General features: G+C 59.1%; 1 protein-coding gene across 4 annotated transcripts in view; it reads right to left on the reverse strand.

The window, feature by feature from the left end:
* Positions 1–4,492: 4,492 nt before the first annotated feature.
* Positions 4,493–18,118, reverse strand: part of ITGB2 (integrin subunit beta 2) — a 46,470-nt gene continuing 32,844 nt past the window's right edge. For all 4 annotated transcript variants that reach the window (XM_030806286.1, XM_030806285.1, XM_030806287.1 and 1 more), the window contains 9 exons: positions 17,690–17,785; positions 13,759–13,848; positions 12,199–12,339; positions 10,319–10,506; positions 8,435–8,679; positions 7,729–7,948; positions 7,146–7,348; positions 5,276–5,442; positions 4,493–4,970 (listed from right to left, as the gene is read on the reverse strand). In XM_030806286.1, the coding sequence (XP_030662146.1) occupies positions 4,908–4,970; positions 5,276–5,442; positions 7,146–7,348; positions 7,729–7,948; positions 8,435–8,679; positions 10,319–10,506; positions 12,199–12,339; positions 13,759–13,848; positions 17,690–17,785 (1,413 nt within the window). In that variant the 3' untranslated portion in view covers positions 4,493–4,907. The remainder of the gene's footprint in view (positions 4,971–5,275; positions 5,443–7,145; positions 7,349–7,728; positions 7,949–8,434; positions 8,680–10,318; positions 10,507–12,198; positions 12,340–13,758; positions 13,849–17,689; positions 17,786–18,118) is intronic.

Here is an 18,118-nt window from a genome sequence, read left to right on the forward strand (position 1 = left end):
TCTCTTGAACCCAGGAGACAGAGGTTGCAGTGAGCTGAGATCGCACCACTGCATTCCAGCCTGGGCCACAGAGTGAGACTACGTCTCAAAAAAAAAAAAAAAAAAAAAAATCAATTTGCAGAAACAGAATAAACACAAGTCTGGTTTAGAACTATGCCCCTGAAACAATACAACCACACAATGCTAATTTAATGGTATTTGAAGGACATTGGTGTTTGTAAACATTAACCAAAACTCGGTGAATATCAGCACATTTTAAACAATGCACAATGGCATTTTAAAATATAGCTAAGTTTTGGGACAACTTAACAATGCAGAAGTTCAAAAAATGCGTGGTATAACCCCAGTTCCTGTTTTAACCGCACAGAAGTCAAGATTTAAAAAGAGGAAATGGGGGGCATTGTGTAATTTAACATGTCTGGAATCCAAAGATACATATTCAATTGTCAAAGAGCTTCTAGCTCAGAGGAATGATCCAAACGGCACATTGTACAGGAAGTACAACCGTAATGACTCTTTAGAGAAACAGAATGATTACTCAGAGCAGTCTGGAATTAAAAGTGCATCTGTCTTTCCATGAAGAAAGATGGTTAGGGAATTAAACTGATACAGTCACAATGGTATCAACTTAGGAGAAATGACAGCTGAGCCCCTGAGCCATGGAGAGGACTGTCTGCAGGCACAGACAGCCACAGTGGGCGGGGGCCAGGGAGGGGAAATTCCAGGGTCCCCACCTAATTGTGCATATTGGAGTCACCTGCTGGGGACTTCCACCAGAAGGTTTACTTGGTGGTTAAGTGTCTGTGCAGTTGGAGTTTTTTTTGGTCATTATGAGTACATTCCTTGGTAGGTGAAAGAGTTACTTCCAGAGAAGCTGCACAAAAAGAGTGAAGCTTCTGGCAACCCATTAAACCACCAGATGCTTAACACTGGGGAGAACAAGGAGAGCACCTGAAGGTCCCAGACTTTGGACTCACTTTGGAAGGGGCTACACAGTGTGGAGGCTTGGACAGGCAGGGATCAGCAGGGTCTGGGGTGAGGCATGGAGGGAGGGAGAGAGGGCTAGGCCCACAGGCCAGAGCCCATTCCCCATGATGGGACTAAGCAATGAAGTGGAACCTGCACCCCTGGTGGGTGGGAGGGCTCCTGTGGGGCTGCACACGGTTGGCAGCTTCATGGCTTCAGAGCTGGTCTGTGCCACGTGGGGTCTCCTGTGCTCAGGAGTTTGTCCTTCACCAAGGCATAGACAGTTCCGGTTGCCCGTCCCTTGCAAGCAGTTATGATTCTCAAAGCACTTCCTGTGCCAACCTCTCTGCATCCTCCCAGGCTTTAGGGATCCCTCCACCTGTACTTTTGACAAGACAAAACACAGCTTGTTCCAGGTCAGGCAGCCAGTAAGAAGTAGAGCTGGACGTGGACTGGGGGCTCACCCTTGGAGTCTGTGCTTCTTCCCCGTGTCTCAGGAGCTCCCCTCAGTTCCCTGGAACAAGGTTGGAACGTCAAAAAGAGCTTCTGAAAACTGGCAGGAAAATGTCAGAAAAACCACAAAATGGATTGAGGGCATCTGACAGTTTGTCTGGCTAGAGGCACGTCTGGGGGTGATCCAGGCCCTTGCTGCAATCACTGAGGTGGATCTCGAGCTGGGGCACGTGTGTCCTAGGACCCTGGCTCAGGGCCTATTGCCCACTGTGCGGTGACATACCAACACACTGAAACAGAGGGAGTTGCCGCAGAGAAAGAGTCTAAGACGCGTGGGGCAGCCAATCGAGGAGATGGGAGGAAACCTCAAACCCACCTCCCGAGGGGCTTGGGGATGGTGTTTTTCAGGGGTCTGGGCAGTGATGGGGTCTGAAGCGTGGGGATCGCTGATTGGTGAGTATGGGGGGTGAAGTCACAGGATGCGGGGCAAAGAATCCGCATTCCTGAGCCGAGTCGGTGGTTCCTTGGTGGGGCCTTCAGACCGGCTGGCGTCAGCTGTTCTGCTGGAATTCAGGGTGTGGGAAACACCTTAAGCCATTCTTGGCTTAAAAGGTCCAGGCTCAGAGATTCCACCTGTAGGAACAACGGGAAGCAGGTGGTCCGTGTGCCGTGTGACTCTTGTTAAGTTAGCAGCTGCAGTGAGTTGGGTGGTGGTGCCTGCCACACCCTGGTCGGTGCCTAACTCCAATTCTGCCCAAAGCCTACCTTGGAATTCTCAGTAACCCTGTGAGGAGGGTTTCACGCAGGGCTGGCATCTGATCTCTGCCGGACGTGCTCTGGGCCAGGCCCTCTGATTGCCTGGGTCACCTGAGGTCACCCTCCCCCATCCCTCCTTCCTGAGAGGGCATCACCACCCTGCACACACCCCTGTAGACCATACCTTGATGTCAACAATTTTTTTTTTTTTTTTTGAGATGGAATCTAGCTTAGTTGCCAGGCTGGAGTGCAGTGGCACGATCTCGGCTCACCACAACCTCCACCTCCTGGGTTCAAGCGATTCTCCTGCCTCAGCCTCCCGAGTAGCTGGGATTACAGGCACACGCCGCCACGCCCAGCTAATTTTTGCATTTTTAGTAGAGATGGGGTTTCACCATGTTAGCCAGGGTGGTCTCGATCTCCTGACCTCGTGATCTGCCCACCTCGGACTCCCAAAGTGCTGGGATTACAGGCATGAGCCACCGCGCCCACCCAATGTCGACAATTTGACCTCCATCTCCTAGCTTTGTCTAGTGGTTCTCAAACTACAGTGTGCGTCAGTATCCCTGGAGGACCTGCAAAGCCCAGATTGCTGAGCCCACCTGGAGTGCTGCCGACTAGCTGGTCTGGGGCCAGGCTGAGAATGCACCTCTGACAGGCTTCTAGGTGAGGCTTGTTCTGCTGCCCAGGCCAGCCTTGGGGAACTGAGGCTTGAGGCCAGCGGGTGTCCACCCTGGCTGCACAGCAGCGTCCCCGAGGGACACTGAACACCAATCACGGCAGCCTTTCTCCGACAGGGCAGGGGCATTTAAAGCCCCAGGCGCAGGCTGGGTGGAGGAGCCCTGAGCTGGGAAGTGGGCAGTGATGGAGCATCTGGTCATTTCTAGCTACTCCCACCTGCCCAGGTAAAGGCTCCCAGGCATGTACAGTAAGAGGTTATCGCGCGGTTAGCAGTTTGTTTTCGGTTTGTTTATTTGCTTTTTTTTTTTTTTTTTTTTTTTAAGATAGGGTCTTTCTCTGTCAACCAGGCTGGAGTATAGTGGTGCAATCACAGCTCACTGCGACCCCCAACTCCCAGTCCTAACCCATCCTCCTAACTCAGCCTCCCGAGTAGCTGGGACTACAGGCATGTGCCACCACACTACTAATTTTTTTTAATGTTTAGTAGAGATGGAGTCTCACTGTTCAAGGCTGGGTCACCAGGTGTGCTGTGTGACTCTTGTTAACAGCTGCTAACTTAACAGCCTCAGGTTCAAGGCTGATCTCGAACTGCTAAGCTCAACCAGTCCTCCCACCTTGGCCTCCCAACGTGCTGGGATTACAGGCATGAACCACCATTAGGTGGTTCTAACAGGCCTGGCCACAGTTAGAATTTTAAAGTAGGGGACCTAAAGCAGATGCCACCCACATGTGCCCATCTGCAGGTCTGCAGTGGCTCTGGCAGTGTGGCCAGCTGTGTGGCTTGCCCAGACGAAGTAAGGGGTTTCCCAGGACAAGGGCCTTCCTGTGCGAACACTGAGACATTCACCAACTGCAGCCATGGCCAGCAGCCTGCCTGCGTCCAGAGCTCTCAGGCAGGATCTGTGTGGAGCTTGGTGCTGAATTCTGCTTTGGCACAGCCCAGAGCTGTTTCCACACTTCCACTAAAGCGGTACTGGCTCCCTCCCCTCTGAGTACCCCAGTGGGAGGCAGAGGGGGCTCTGTAGACAGCCAGAGGGGAGGTGTAGACACAGTTGGAGGAGAGGTGTAGACAGCTGGCGGGGGGAGATGTAGACAGCTGGAGGGAAGGAGTAGATGGTTGAAGGGAAGGTGTAGACACAGCTGGAGGGGAAGTGTAGGCACAGCCAGAGGGGAGGTGTAGATGGCTGGAGGGGAGGTGTAGACAGCTGGAGGGGAGGTGTAGATGGCTGGAGGGAAGGTGCAGACAGCTGGAGGGAAGATGTAGGCACAGCTGGAGGGGAGGTGTAGAACAGCTGGAGGGGAGGTGTAGACACAGTTGGAAGGGAGGTGTAGATGGCTGGAGGGAGGGCAGACACCCACTTTCCTGCTTTGCTTCTGCCCTGGCCAGGCTCCACCGCAGGCACCTCTTTGGCGGGGGCCACCACCGTTTACGGAAATGCACGTAGGATTTGGGACAGGGGCTCAGAGCGGGGCTCTGTACAGACCAGCAGGTGAGGAAGGAAAAGGGAAAACAGAACCTGCCCCACGGTCTGAAGCCAGCTATGTGCCTGTGTGGCAAAGGTCAGTGGGCAGGACAGGGCCCATGTGCACCTGGCCACCTTGCCAGTCGGGGGAACACAGCGGACACAGTGCCCAGTTTCCATGGACAGCCTGTATTGAAGTTTTATTTTTTTTCTATACACACGATTGATTAACAATATAATTAATGGGATGTCATTTTATACCCTGACAAGTTTAAATGTAAATAAATCGGCACCACCTTTAATCAGACTGATGTCCTGACTTGCACAGGAAACATGCACCTAACCTCGCCAGCCTCAAGCCCTCCCTTCTCAAGTCTCCATGCAAAGATTGTGCAGGTCAGAGCGGGGCTGTGCCCCCGACGAGCCCCTAGAAGCACCCGGCCGGCCATGGCTGTCATTTTGAGGGCGGAAAATAACTGGATTTCTGGTTAATTGGTGACATCCTCAAGAGCTGTCGCAAGCCATGTCTCAGCCGTGTGATGGGGCAGACATGGTGGGTCCTGGCGGCCTTGTCTTCACCAAGTGCTCCTAACTCTCAGCAAACTTAGGGTTCATGACTGTCGTGGTGGCGCTCTTGAAAAGGGGATTATCCTGGTGGGAAATGCAAACAGGGGCTTGTGAGTGTGGGAGGTTTTCAGAGCAGAATCTTTCTCCCTGAGGACACTCCCCGCATGGAAGCCGTCGCTTCAAGGAAGAGCTAGACGCGGGGCAGCCCTCCCAGGGTCCCAGCACCTGCGGCCGAGCTCACCCACAGCGGCGGACGCCCAGAGGACAAGCTGCCCGGGGAGGCGGGGGTGCAGCCGCACACGGGTGTCCACGGCCTCCCACAGCAGGAGGTCGCATAGTGTGGGACGCATGTGTCCCTCTGCGTGGGACCCCCAAGGGCGGCCACTTACGTTGTTCCACTGGGACTTGAGCTTCTCCTTCTCAAAGCGCCTGTACTCCCGGAGGTCACTGAGGTGGATCAGAGCCTTCCAGATGACCAGCAGGAGGATGCCGATCAGCACGATGCCTGCCACGGTGCCCCCGACGATGGCGGCGATATTGGGGCCTGCCACACACTCTAGGGAAGAAGCAGCACACCTGAGTGTCAGTCCAGCCCCATCTCACTGAGCCGTGTGTGCCCACAGGTCCGAGGTCACCCCACAACACAGCACTTAGAGAGACGGAGGTTCCCAGGGCCCCAGTTTACCACCCATCACCACGGCCAGGGGTCAGTGAGAACCTGGCCCAGCCCCTGCTGGATTCCAGGCCAGGCCCTGTGGTTCCAAATGAAACATAAGGGCCGTTGCCACCACCCCTGCTGACAGAGAAGCAGGCAGGGCCAGGGTACCGGGCAGCCAGGACAGAGTGCTAATACGGGGGGTAGGAGACAGTGCGAGGGACCCTGCTCTCCTACAGCAGAGTCCAGAACCAGGCTCAGGGGCTCTGCTGGAGTTCGCTACCCCTACTGTGAAGGTGATTTATGGTCGTCAAGGGCAGGACCAAAGACCTGAGCTCAGCAGGTGAGGCCGGTGCCAGGATGAGCAACGCAAGGTCCTGGTTCTCGTGGCAGCTGTGCCTGCCTCCTGAGCATGGGGGCTGTGGGCCCTAGTGGGCCAGGCCCACAGCTGCTGACCCTGGGACAGACGCTAGCGTTCAGTGCAGTCCCTGGCCCGGCCTGGCACCCTCACTCCCCGTGCCCCCTCCTGCCATCCTGACCCGCACCCTCACTCCCCGTGCCCCCTCCTGCCATCCTGACCCGCACCCTCACTCCCCATGCCCCCTCCTGCCATCCTGCCTTTCCTGGGGGGCCTGCCTTCCTTCACCTGTCCTTAAAGATGAAGTGACTTGGCCAGGATTGCACAAACCAGACGTGACCCAAATCTGTCCCTCAAAGTGGCCCGCAGGGGTTCCTGCCCTGGCAGGCGGGGGTCTGCAGCCTCAGGTCCACGTGTGGGTTGTGAGCTCCAGGCATGTCACCTACAGGCTCAGAGACCCCCACCGCCTGCCTCAGGTCCCTTCCTGGGGAGGGAGGAGCTCCCAGGTCTCAGTCCTGCAAGAGTCCTGGCCGCCTGCTGGGCATGCCTGATGGAGTCGCCAGTGGCCCCCAGTCCCAGCCCCTCTGCCTCTCAGGAGCCTGTGGAACATGAGACCTGAAGAGGCAGGGCCAGTGTCGCCAAGGTCACTGTGGGGCTGGGCCTGGCTCCAACTGGAGCCGAATGAGACAGAGTCAGTGTCGCCAAGGTCACTGTGGGGCTGGGCCTGGCTCCAACTGGAGCCGAATGAGACAGAGTCAGTGCCACCAAGGTCACTGTGGGGCTGGGACTGGTTCCGACTGGAGCCGAATGAGTGACGGGCAGAGAGTGTTGGCGGATGGTGGTGCCTGGTGGCCCTGGGCCCCTCCAGGGCTGAGAGCCGAGCACCAGGATCTCCCAATCCCCCCAGGGGAGCCTCACGCAGCAACCTGACCGCGGGCCACTCCCAGGGACCCGCAACTCCAAGCCTTGCCCGATGAGGCACCAAGTGGGAGATGGCCTGGGCCGTGAGGCACTGGTGGGCCTGCCCGGTGTGGAGCAGTGGTGCCCCCAGGGAACAGGCCATCTGCTGCCCAGCTTGATGTGGGGTCAGGCGAGGAGGGGAGGGAAAGGGGAGGCTGCTGGGGGTGGGGAGACTGGCCTCTGGCCTCCTTGCCATGCCACCAAGGGCATCCCGCACGGCTCACTCACCCTGCTGGGCCCACACCACTGGAGGTGAGATCCTCCTTCCACACCCCAGCAGCCTCACCTCGGCTCTCATCCACGTAGATGAGGTAGCGGCCCATCCCGTCCTGCTGCTCCAGTGTGTAGGTCACCCAGCAACCCTCTGAGTCCCTCTCCTTGCAGGTCCTGCCCTTCACGGGGTTGTTCCGCAGCTGCAGGTCCAGACACGCCGCGCTGCAGTTCTTCCCTAAGGGGCCCTTTTCGAACTTCAAGCACTCGGCACAGGAGCTGCGGGGAGCCAGGCGTGAGCACGGGTGCCAGGGTGTGCGGGGGCTCCGGCATCGGGGGCTCGGGCTTGGGTGTGTGTCCACCAGGTGGGGCAGGTGGGGTTGGGGTGCCCTCAGGCCAAGGAGGGGGCCCAAGTGGGGCAGATGCGGGTGCAGTGGGTGAACTGGAAGCCTGATCCCAGGGCCCGTGGCAGGTGCGCACAGGAGGGAGGAGGGGCACAGGGGCACGGCGGCTGCTGAGGGCCCCTCAGTCCAGATGTACCCGCAGAGAACCCCGCGGTGCAGAGGTGCTCACTGGGGTCCCCGAGTGAGCCCGGCTGCTGGGTCGGTGGCCGGGGAGTGGGGATCCCTGCCCGCCCTGCCTGCCCCACCTGCACTCACATGTACTTGCTGCAGGGTGACGCGCAGCCGGGGCACTCCTGGCACAGAGGCGGCTGGTAACCTGAATGGCACTCACATACGTTGCAGCGGCACTGGCCACGGCCACTGCACTCGACGCGCCGCGGGTTCAGGCAGCCCTCGGTGGTCCTCTCGCACTGGCACGCAGAGCCCTCGAAGCCCTGGGAGCAGAGGCACTTCCCGCAGTAGCATCTCCCCCTGTCTGGAAGACGGGGGCAGCACGGCTAAGCTCCTGCTTGGCCTGGGAACCGAGACCCGCCCGAAAACCCCACTGCGGGTTGCTCCCTCCAGCCCGCCTGCCTCCTCCAGCCTGGGGGATGTGCCTGAGCAAAAGGCATGGGGCCACCAGCCAGGCCTTCCAGCCCCCACCAGCCACGTGGCCACCTCCTGGCCAGTCTGGACCTCCCCCTGCCCTGCTGTGAATGGGACCTCAGTAGGGCTGTGACCGCTCCTCCTGTGGGCCCTCCCCACAGGGACGTCTTGTCCTCATGGACACAGAAACTGAGGCAGGGCGGGGTACAGGGTCATCCGAGTTCCTGCTGATGCCCGGTGGCTGGGCGAGACTTGCGCTGTCTGTCCTCAGGATCCCCCCTTTCTGTTCCACTTGTGGAATGGTCCAGAACGCACCCCCCAACGCCGAGTCTGTGCCGCAGGAGGGCCGTTGTCCGGCAGGGACCCATGGGCTCACCCGGGCCGCCGCAGACCTGTCCGTTGTGGCGCTCACAGCTGACGGTGTCACACTCGCAGTACTGCCCGTATATCTGCTTGCCTTGGACGTCGCTGGCGTGGCACAGGCACTGCCCGCAGACACAGTCCCCCAGCCCTGAGCAGACCATGGAGTTGTTGTCCTTCCGGCAGCTTCCTTCCAGCTCCTGGCTGCTCCGGCCCTGTGTCTGGCACTCACAGCTTTTCCCAATGTAGCCAGTGTCACACCTGGGGACAGGAGTGGCCCCAAGGTCAGGCTCCCCCCAGTGATGTGGGACAGGGGACAGCTGCCCTGTCCTCCAGGCCCCTTGCCCTTGGTGGAGAACACCCCTGTGGCACATTGTCTGTGCTTTCCTCGAGGCCTATGAGCACCTGCCACGGACTAAATGTGCTCAAAACGTGCAGGGGCCCTGCCTTCCCTCCCCAGGATGTCCCGAGGGGAAAGCAGACACCTGGCCTTGGCGTGCGCGTGCAGTGGCTCGGCAGGCTCACTGTGGAGCTGTGTTGCAGCCATGCACATGGCCTGTGCTGCGATACCGGTGCTCTGTGAGGGGCTGGTGTCTGCTCCTGCACGCTCCACGTGGTGGCCAGTGGGGACTTGGCACTGCCACCTGCCACAGCCCCGCCCTCCCTCCTGCGTTTGTGCACTGACAGGCCAGGTTGTGGGAGAATGCAGGGACAAGGGGATTTTACAGATGTGGAAGCTGGCATCAAGCCGCTGGCAGGCAGGAGCCACACACACCCTGAGGCATCCTCAGAGACAGCCCTGCCACGGGCTCTCCTGCTCCCCAGAGGAGGAAGCTGCAGGACCGAGTGTCTGAGTACCTGTGGCAGGGCACCCCCCGACACCTGCCAAGTGTTCCCACTGAGTCACTCCTACAGTCCTGTGAAGAGGCCGCCCCAGGGCTGCACACCCAGGACAGTGGGCAGGGTGGCCACCGAGGCACGGGGACAGCAACAGAGACCACCACAACCGCAGAGACCATCACTGTCCTGAGATATGGGAGGAGGCTGGGGGCAGTGGGGACCTGCAGGTGGGGAAGGGCACTGCCACCAGGGTGTGGATTGGCACAGCGGTCAGGAGAGGGGAGGAGGTGGCCAGAGCAAAGGGGGCAGAGCCCTGGGAGGTCAGCCTAGCAGCTCCGGCCAGGCAGGCAAGGAAAGGGGGACAGCCATCCAGCCCCAGGGTAGGCTGCCTGGCTGAGTGCCATGTGAACCTCCCCACTGGGTCCACCTGGGAGGTGGGGTGCCCATGCCTGGCAGGGGGTGTGCATGCCCAAAGGGTGGCCTATGGGGCCCAGGCTGCCAGAAGCCGTCACCTGTCCCAGGAGGCTCTCTGGCCACCCATGCCCCAGGGCAGCCAGCCTGATGGCCTTGGGTCCCCAAGGTCAGAGAGAAGCCAGCTCCTAGGGTCAAAGAATGTCAGGCAGAGAAAGTGACCCACTCAAGGCCATGGGCACGCCCAGTGGGGACTCCCTGTGCCCCTGAGATGGGCCTCCATCCTCTGGTGAGGGGGTCCTCCTGCCCACTAGTCCCCTGCCTTGGGTCCTTCATGGCCAGAGAGTGTAGAGTACAGGCTGGCATCGCTGGTGCCCTGGCTCAGGAGCATGGGCGAGGGCTTGCCGAGGGGTTCTGGGTTCCAATCCCAAATCTTCCCACCTCCTGCAGAAGGGGGCCCCCAGGATGCCTGCTCCATGGGGTGGGGGGAGGGATGGAGCCACCTGCGCCCACCTCACCTGCCGACACCTGCCCTGTGGGGTGGGGCTCGGGGAGGGTTCAACAGGGACCTGCGCCCGCCTCACCTGCAGACACCTGCCCTGTGGGGTGAGGCTGGGGGAGGCTTCACGGAGACCTGCGCCTGCCTCACCTGCAGATGCCGCACTCCAAGAAGCCCTGGCCATGGCAGGTGCTGCGATCTCTGCTCTGGTCCCGGCACCGGCACTCGCACTGGGGGAGGACCCGCACAGTCACTGTGTCCGTGAAGCCCAGCGCCCGGATGACAAACGACTGCTCCTGGATGCACTCTGTGGCTGTGACCTTCACCTGGAAGGTGATCTGCAGGGCAGTGCTGGGCTCAGGTGGGGACCCTCGGCGGCCAGGGTCACAGCCTGGCTCCCAACCCTCGCCTCCTGGCCTCTGCAGGGGTCCCGGGGGGGTTAGCGTGGGGAGGAGAGGATGACCGGGAGTAGGAAGAGCTGATGCTCAGATCCGAGAAGCTGAAGTCAGCTGGCAGGGAGGTGCTCTGCCCGCACTCCCACTCTGGCGGGCACCAGGATCTCCTGGGCCACACATCAGCAGAGACATGTGACACGCAGACAGCAAATCAGGATAAGCTGAGCACACTCCCACTCGGACCACCCAACATGAGGGAAACATTCTGGTGAGAATCCACGGGACGGCCGTGCGCCGCGGCTCACGCCTGTAATCCCAGCACTGTGGGAGGCCGAGGCGGGTGGATCATCTGAGGTCAAGAGTTCGAGACCAGCCTGGCCAACATGGCGAAAGTCTGTCTCTACTAAAAATACAAAAAGTAATCAAGCGTGGTGGCGCACGCCTGTAGTCCCAGCTACTCAGGAGGCTGAGTCAGGAGAATCACTTGGATTGCAGTGAGCCGAGATCGCGCCAGTGCACTCCAGCCTGGGTGACAGAGCCAAACTCCATCTCAAAAAAAAGAAAAAAAAAGAAATCCACAGGCAGCATTTAGGAAGAAATGTGTTTGAAGGAATTCCAAAGTCATATTAAGAAAATGCAATGAAAGCAAGAGTCTTACTGAATATTATTTCACAGCTAGCAAAAAAAAAAAAAATCAAATGATTGAATAATAAACTTAAACCTGAAAGATTAGGGAAGGAACTCAGTGTGCATTCCTAATCACCTGTGTGGCCCATGCCTTAATGTTTCTGTCAAAAAAAAAAATGAAACACGCAGAAAATCGTGAGAACCAACCAACCCGAGCTTGCCGTCTGTGCCTGTTCCGTGCATCTGGTGTCTGCCCCCAGGGGGTGCAGCCATCACTCCATCCCTCAGTCTACACTGGCCTGACCCAGGGATTTGGGGCTCCAGGTTGATGAGTAGGACTCTTGGGCCAAGGCGTGTGTGAAGAACCCTCCCAGCACCCTCTCACTGAGGAGCACCCTCCCGGCACCCTCTCACTGATGTTCCTGACATCAGCTTCACAAGGAAAGCGTCTGGCCTCGGCAGAGAGGAGGTGAAGGAAAGAAACAGGCATCTGCCAGTGGATGCTGCCTGCCCCCAGACAGCCTCTGATGCCTGTGTGCCCTCCCTGCCCCCATCAGAGTGCTGGGATGGGGACCCTGGCTCCTCCTGGCTGTCCCCAGGACCCCTCAGTGTGCTGGGATGGGGACCCTGGCTCCTCCTGGCTGTCCCCAGGACCCCTCAGTGTGCTGGGATGGGGACCCTGGGTCCTCCTGGCTGTCCCCAGGACCCCTCAGTGTGCTGGGATGGGGACCCTGGCTCCTCCTGGCTGTCCCCAGGACCCCTCAGTGTGCTGGGATGGGGACCCTGGGTCCTCCTGGCTGTCCCCAGGACCCCTCAGTGTGCTGGGATGGGGACCCTGGCTCCTCCTGGCTGTCCCCAGGACCCCTCAGTGTGCTGGGATGGGGACCCTGGGTCCTTCTGGCTGTCCCCAGGACCCCTCAGTGTGCTGGGATGGGGACCCTGGCTCTTTCTGACTGTCCCCAGAGCCCCTCAGCATGCTGGGATAGAGACCTTCGCGGCCAGGCTCACCGGGACATTGATCTGCACGCCATCACAGTCACCTCTGGGCTGGTTCCTGTGTGTCACTCCATTGCTGCAGAAGGAGTCATAGGTGACTTTCAGGGTGTCGGGGAGGGCGTTGTGATCCAGGAAGACCCTGGAGGAGAGTTTCTGCGGGCAGAGAGCGGCCACTCTTAGGGGCGAGTCTTTCTGTTGTCCTGGCCCTGCCTGGCCCAGCGGTTTAGACCCGTCTCCACTTCTCCTCTCCCTGCAAGTCCCCAGTGTCAGCTGATGACACAGAGGAGAGCACAGCAGGATGTGCTGAGGATGGTAGGGCTGCCAGGGCCACAGTCCTGCCCCCGAGACAGCCCGACCACAGGGACTAGCATGGAGCCAGGGTGTGAGCCTCAGGGACGGGAGCTTCTGCTGCTCCTCAGCCTTGAGTCCCCAGGACCTAGCACAGGGCAGGAGCTGGATAAATTGTTCAAGTGATAAGAGAGATGGGGAGAAACAGAGAGAGGCAGAGACAGACAGACAGAGATGGGCAGAGCCAGAGACAGAGACACGGAGATGGAGAGAAACAGAGAGGCAGAGACAGAGACAGACAGAGATGGGGCAGAGACAGAGAGAGACAGAGAAAGAGAGACAGAGACAAAAACTGAGAGACAGATGGAAATTGAGAGGAGGCAGAGGGACAGGTTCATAGGGGCATCGGGTGAATGGCCAGGGCAGTGGCGTCACCTGCGTCCTCTGTGTAAGGACAGAAACACCTCGGGCAGTGGCTGGCACCCAGGAGGGTCTGCTCTGAGGGTTTGGGACTCACAGGAGGCTACGAGAAGCAAATGGCACCTCCTCCACAGGCCTTCAGTTTAATTCAATGACCCAGAGTTTGTCGGAGGAGCTAACATGCTGAGCTCCCTCAAGTCAGGAGGACCTTTGGCCTAGAAGGATCCAGGCGAGAATTCTGAGAACATCTCTCACCTGGGGGTAGATTTCCGGAGCAGTCGGGACCTCTGGTGCCTGGGGCCCTGAGCCGCACTTAGTGCGCCCCTATGCCTACCTATGGCCACCAGGGCCATGGGCTCCCCAGGGGAGCAGCCCAGGATGCAGCTTGATGGGTCGTGCACCAGGGAGAAATTCCGGGGGTGAGGGCTTCTCTGGGGCTTGCCCAAGACAGGTGAACAGAGCAAGAGGAATTCCACCCCCAGGGTGTCTTCCCAGGGCCCAAGTCCACCATGGGGGTTTCCTGTGGCCTCCTCCTGCCCCAGCTGCACTGTCTGCCACCAGAGCTGTCCACCCCCCTCCCCATAGAGACCCGCAGAGAAGAGTCCGGAATGAAGAGGGCCTGAGCTCGGGTTTCAGGGAGCATCGCCCACACCATCAACGAGAGAGGACGCAGAGCTCCCCGTGGAAGTGACAGGCCAGGGTGTCCTGGAGGACTGAGGGCCGGTCTGGAGGCTGTAGCAGGCCCACAGGGCAGGGGCTTTCCTCCCAGACCACCCTCCTGCTGACCTGTGGCAGGAGCTGACCTGCAGTGGGGAGATCGCTGGCCACCCCATGGGTCCCAGCTGAGTGGTGCGGGAGACTCACGTTGTAAGCGTTCTTAATGAGATGCACCACGTTGCTGGAGTCCTCAGACAGCTCCCCCACGGCTGACTTGGGGATAATCTCGGTGAGTTTCTGTTGGGTAAGAAGACCAGACAGGGCATGGCTAGGACCCGTGCCATGGCATCTGCACGCACTGGGCTCACCCCAGGGGCTTCTGCACCTGCAAAACGGCTGGGATGGTCCTCAACGCAGTTTTGCACTTGGTCCCTAGAGTGTGTGGTCAGTGATGTGTGGTAAAAGGTTCTTGGGGGTAAAAAGCCCTGAGCTGCCCAGGGGCCACGCCTGGAATCCCAGCACTCGGGAGGCTGATGTGGGAAGATCGCCTGAGCCCAGGAGCTCAGGACCAGCCTGGGCAACATAAGAAGACCCCATCTCTACAAAAAATACAAATATTAGAGTGGTGTGGTGTCACATGCCTGTAGTCCCAGATACTCGGGAGGCTGAGGTAGGAGGATCACTTAAATCCAGGAGGTGGAGGATGCAATGAGCCGAGATCACACCACTGCACTCCAGCCTGGGCGACAGAGCAAGACCTTGTCTCAAAAAAAAAAAAAAAAAAAAACCCAAGCCAGGCATGGTGGCTCACACCTGTGATCCCAGCACTTTGGGAGGCCAAAGTGGGTGGATCACTGAGGTCAGGAGTTTGAGACCAGCCTGGCCAACATGGTGAAACCCCGTCTCTACTAAAAATACAAAAATTAGCTGGGCATGGTGGCGGGCACCTGTAAGCCCAGCTACTCAGGAGACTGAGGCAGGAGAACCCGGGAGGTGGAGGTCTCAATGAGCTGAGATCACACCATGGCACTCCAGCCTGGGCAACAAGAGCAAAACTCTGTCTCAATAAAATAAAATAAATAAAAAATAAAAAAAATTACTGTTGCATCATGAGGATAAAAAAAGAAAGCAAAGCCCTGAGCTGCAGCATTGTCCAGGCCTGTGTGAGTGCTCCCGACTGTGGTGTGAGTGCTCCCACCTGTGTGAGTGATCCCACCTGTGGTGTGAGTGATCCCACCTGTGGTGTGAGTGCTCCCGCCTGTGGTGTGAGTGATCCTGCCTGTGGTGTGACTGCTCCCGCCTGTGGTGTGAGTGCTCCTGCCTGGTGGATTTCAAGCTGGCGACATCACTGGGTTGGGAGGACGTGCATGGTGGCCAGTGTTGGCCAAAATTTCCACCACACAGGTGTGGTAGGCGGAAGTAGCCCCATGAGGGTGGATCACAGTAAAATCACCAGGAAGCAATCGGCTCTGGGCACTCTACTGAGTTTCCATAGGTGTTAAACAGCCCAGTGACATCGGTTCTGGCCGGCCAGATGCACAGGGGCGCAGCCAGCCTCCCCCACGCTCACACGTGCTCAGCTTCTTTCACGGAAGATTGCGGCATCATTTCACCTTCCAGGAGCATGGAACAGATGGTCGGGTCACCTCCCCACCCAAACCCTCCTATGACTGCCCTGAATGGACCCAGTCCCTTCCATGGAGCTCCTGGGGTCGGTCACAGCCTGGCCACCACCCTCCTCTGCGCCCTCTGCCCACTGCCCACCTCCATCCGTCCCAGTCTGGGGCCATCCCTGTCTTGGGAGAGCTGGGCCCTCCCACATCCTGTCCCGCTGAGCCTCCTGTGCGCTTGGTGCAGAAACACATTCGGAGGGGGCGCGGCACATGCGTCCACACTCGCTGCCCGCTGCCTTGACCATCCCCGAAGGTGACCAGGAAAGGCTGAGGAAAGCTTGTGTGCCCCAAGGCTCAGCATCAGGCATGGGGTGGTCAGTTCCTGCCTCCAGTGCCTGGCCCTGGTGCCACACCATCGCCATGGCGCCCATGACAAATGGCAAAGGATTGGGACCTGCTACTGCTGGTGAGGAGGGGACCGTCATGGTCACCTACAGATGGGACACAGGGCTGTGACATCCTGACCAGCGGGTGGTCTCCGTGGATGTCCGGCCCCAGCCCTGCCCTGCGCTGACCCACTGTCCCGGCAGCCTGACCAGCTCTGGGTGCCCACTCGGAGGGTCCCCCAGACACCTGCCCCCATCCCGTGTCTCCCGCAGGGTCCTGCTCCCACTCCAGACCCCGGGGAACCTATGGCAGGAACCGCTGGTCTCGCTGTCGGCCCCAACATACCATGAGGTTGAGCTTGTAGCTGGGATGTGGGCCTGACAATGGATCCCCGTAGTTCAGCAAATGTGCACTTTACAAAAGCAGCGGCCCTCCGGGGCACCTTCCTTCCCCAAACCCTGAGTGTGTCTCCTCAGCCTAAGCAGCAGGGCAGGGGCTGTGAGGCTGCCCAGCTGGGCAGAGCCCCGGGCAGGGGGAAGAGGGTGCCCTGGTTTCCCGTGTGCCATTTTGAAGAAGATGGCGGTGATGGCTCTGGAATGGCCAGCAGGTCGGTCACTGTCCCGATGAGGATAATCGGGCCCTCAGGGAATTCACCCGCTCTGTGAATTCCCTGAGCGGGTGAGCTCAGTAGCCACGACGCCCTGCCAGCCAGGCACCACTGCCCCTTTCACAGATGAGGAACCTGAGGGCTCGTGGTAAGGAAGGGCCTGGGGCGTCCTGTGGTAAGTAACAGAGCTGGGTGTGAGGTGAGCGGCCCAGGACCCTGTCCACCTTGAAGAACTGGGCACGTGGCTGTGTAAAGTACAATGACAACCACCTCCTTCCTCCAGCTCAGTCCTTCTGTCCCTGTGGCCTCAGGGCCACACACCGTGCAGGCTGCTATGCGCGGAGGCTCCTTTCAGGAGGGCGTGCAGCGTTTCCTTCCTTCTAGCAAATCCTTGTTACGCAGTAAAGGCTCCACCCAGCAGGCCTGGCTGGCCACACCCCACACATGCTGAAGCGTGATAGGGCCCCGGCTGAGCTCCTGAGAGGTGGCCTCTGAGCCCTTGGCACGTCCTACCCGATGGGGGTGTCATTGTTCCTGGGGCCTCAGGTCACTCCGGATAGTCCCACAGTGTGATTTGGGGTGGGGCCCTGGACAGTTTTCAGCTTGACCTCTGGAGGGCTAGAGACTGAGGTCAGCCGTGGGGTGTCAGCCGCGCCACTGTGACTGACCCCTAGCAGACACCAAGGCCTGAGAGCCTCCCTGGAGACCGTGTTCCACGCATGAGGCCACACGTCGTCGCCGGGAGGATGGAGTGCCGCCCACACCCCCACAGGGAGAGGACACTGGGAGCTCGTGCGCGGTTTCTCTCTTGTGCACCTTTGACCTGTGCTGACTTTTGTCTGTATCCTCCCACCTCGGGCAGCGGCTGGCACCCAGGAGGGTCTGCTCTGCAATAAACTGTAACTGTGAGTTTACTGGTTCCTGAGCTCTGCAAGTCCTTCCAGCAAATCACTGACCCCGAGAGTGGTCTTGGGAACCCCGACAGCACCTGAGCATCTTGACGCACTAACCTGTCCAGGCTGAGCACATGGCACTAGCAGCGGAAATGAGGGTGAACGTGTTTCACCGGGGGCCTCTGCTTCTAGGAGCAGAGGCTGGTTATCAGCTGTGCTTCCTTCGCGAAATTCATCCCACTCCGCACTCCAAGCTTGTGAACGTTTTTGTGTAATTTTATCTTCATGGAGTGTTGATGTTCAAATGTATGTGAGCATAAAATAAGTGTGTTTCCATAAAATAAAGAATTGTGCTGTATTCCAGGAAAAAACAGAAATATCACCAATGCCAAGACATGCTGTCAACACAGCTGAGTTTCAGGGACAGGGAGGAATTCCTCCTTCTATCAACACACAGGTGTCCTGTCCCCGACGGGAAGCGTCAGGCTCCTCACCCAGGGAATCTGTGACCCGGGCCGGCTGCCTGCCCACGTGCCCAGCATGCGGAGGCGGCGCTCAGACCTGCCGTGGCGCTGGGTCTGGCCTGTGGCTGAAACGTGCCCCCGCCCGATGGATGCTCGGGACCCAGCAGCACTCACCTCGTAGGTCTTCACCATCCTACTGGTCACCGCGAAGATGGGCTGGATGTTGTTTTCGGCCAGCTTGTGCGCCAGCTGGCCCACGGATGGGTAGTCCTGGAGACAGGAGGTCCTGCTCAGCTGGCCCTGAGTCCGGGACAAGCCTTCCAGGTGCCCACCCCTGTCTGCCCCGCTCAGCCTTAGCTCTGCCTGTGCTTCCGACCTTCTCTGGGGAAGGCTGGAGAGGCAGAGGCTGCCGCGCAGGAGTGCAGGGCACAGAGCTGCCATGGCCTCGGGGCAACGTGTGCATAGACTCGGGCTCTCAGAGTCCAGGCATGAGCAGCATTTGAGGCGTCTCACCGTGGGACTGGGGATGTCCACGGGGGCAGAATCCCAGCCTTCCCCACACGGTGGACCTGTGTCCGCAGAGGTCATGAGTGTCAGGTGTGG

This window comes from Nomascus leucogenys, chromosome 25 (assembly GCF_006542625.1).
Source record: "Nomascus leucogenys isolate Asia chromosome 25, Asia_NLE_v1, whole genome shotgun sequence".
In the NCBI taxonomy this organism is placed as follows: domain Eukaryota; kingdom Metazoa; phylum Chordata; class Mammalia; order Primates; family Hylobatidae; genus Nomascus; species Nomascus leucogenys.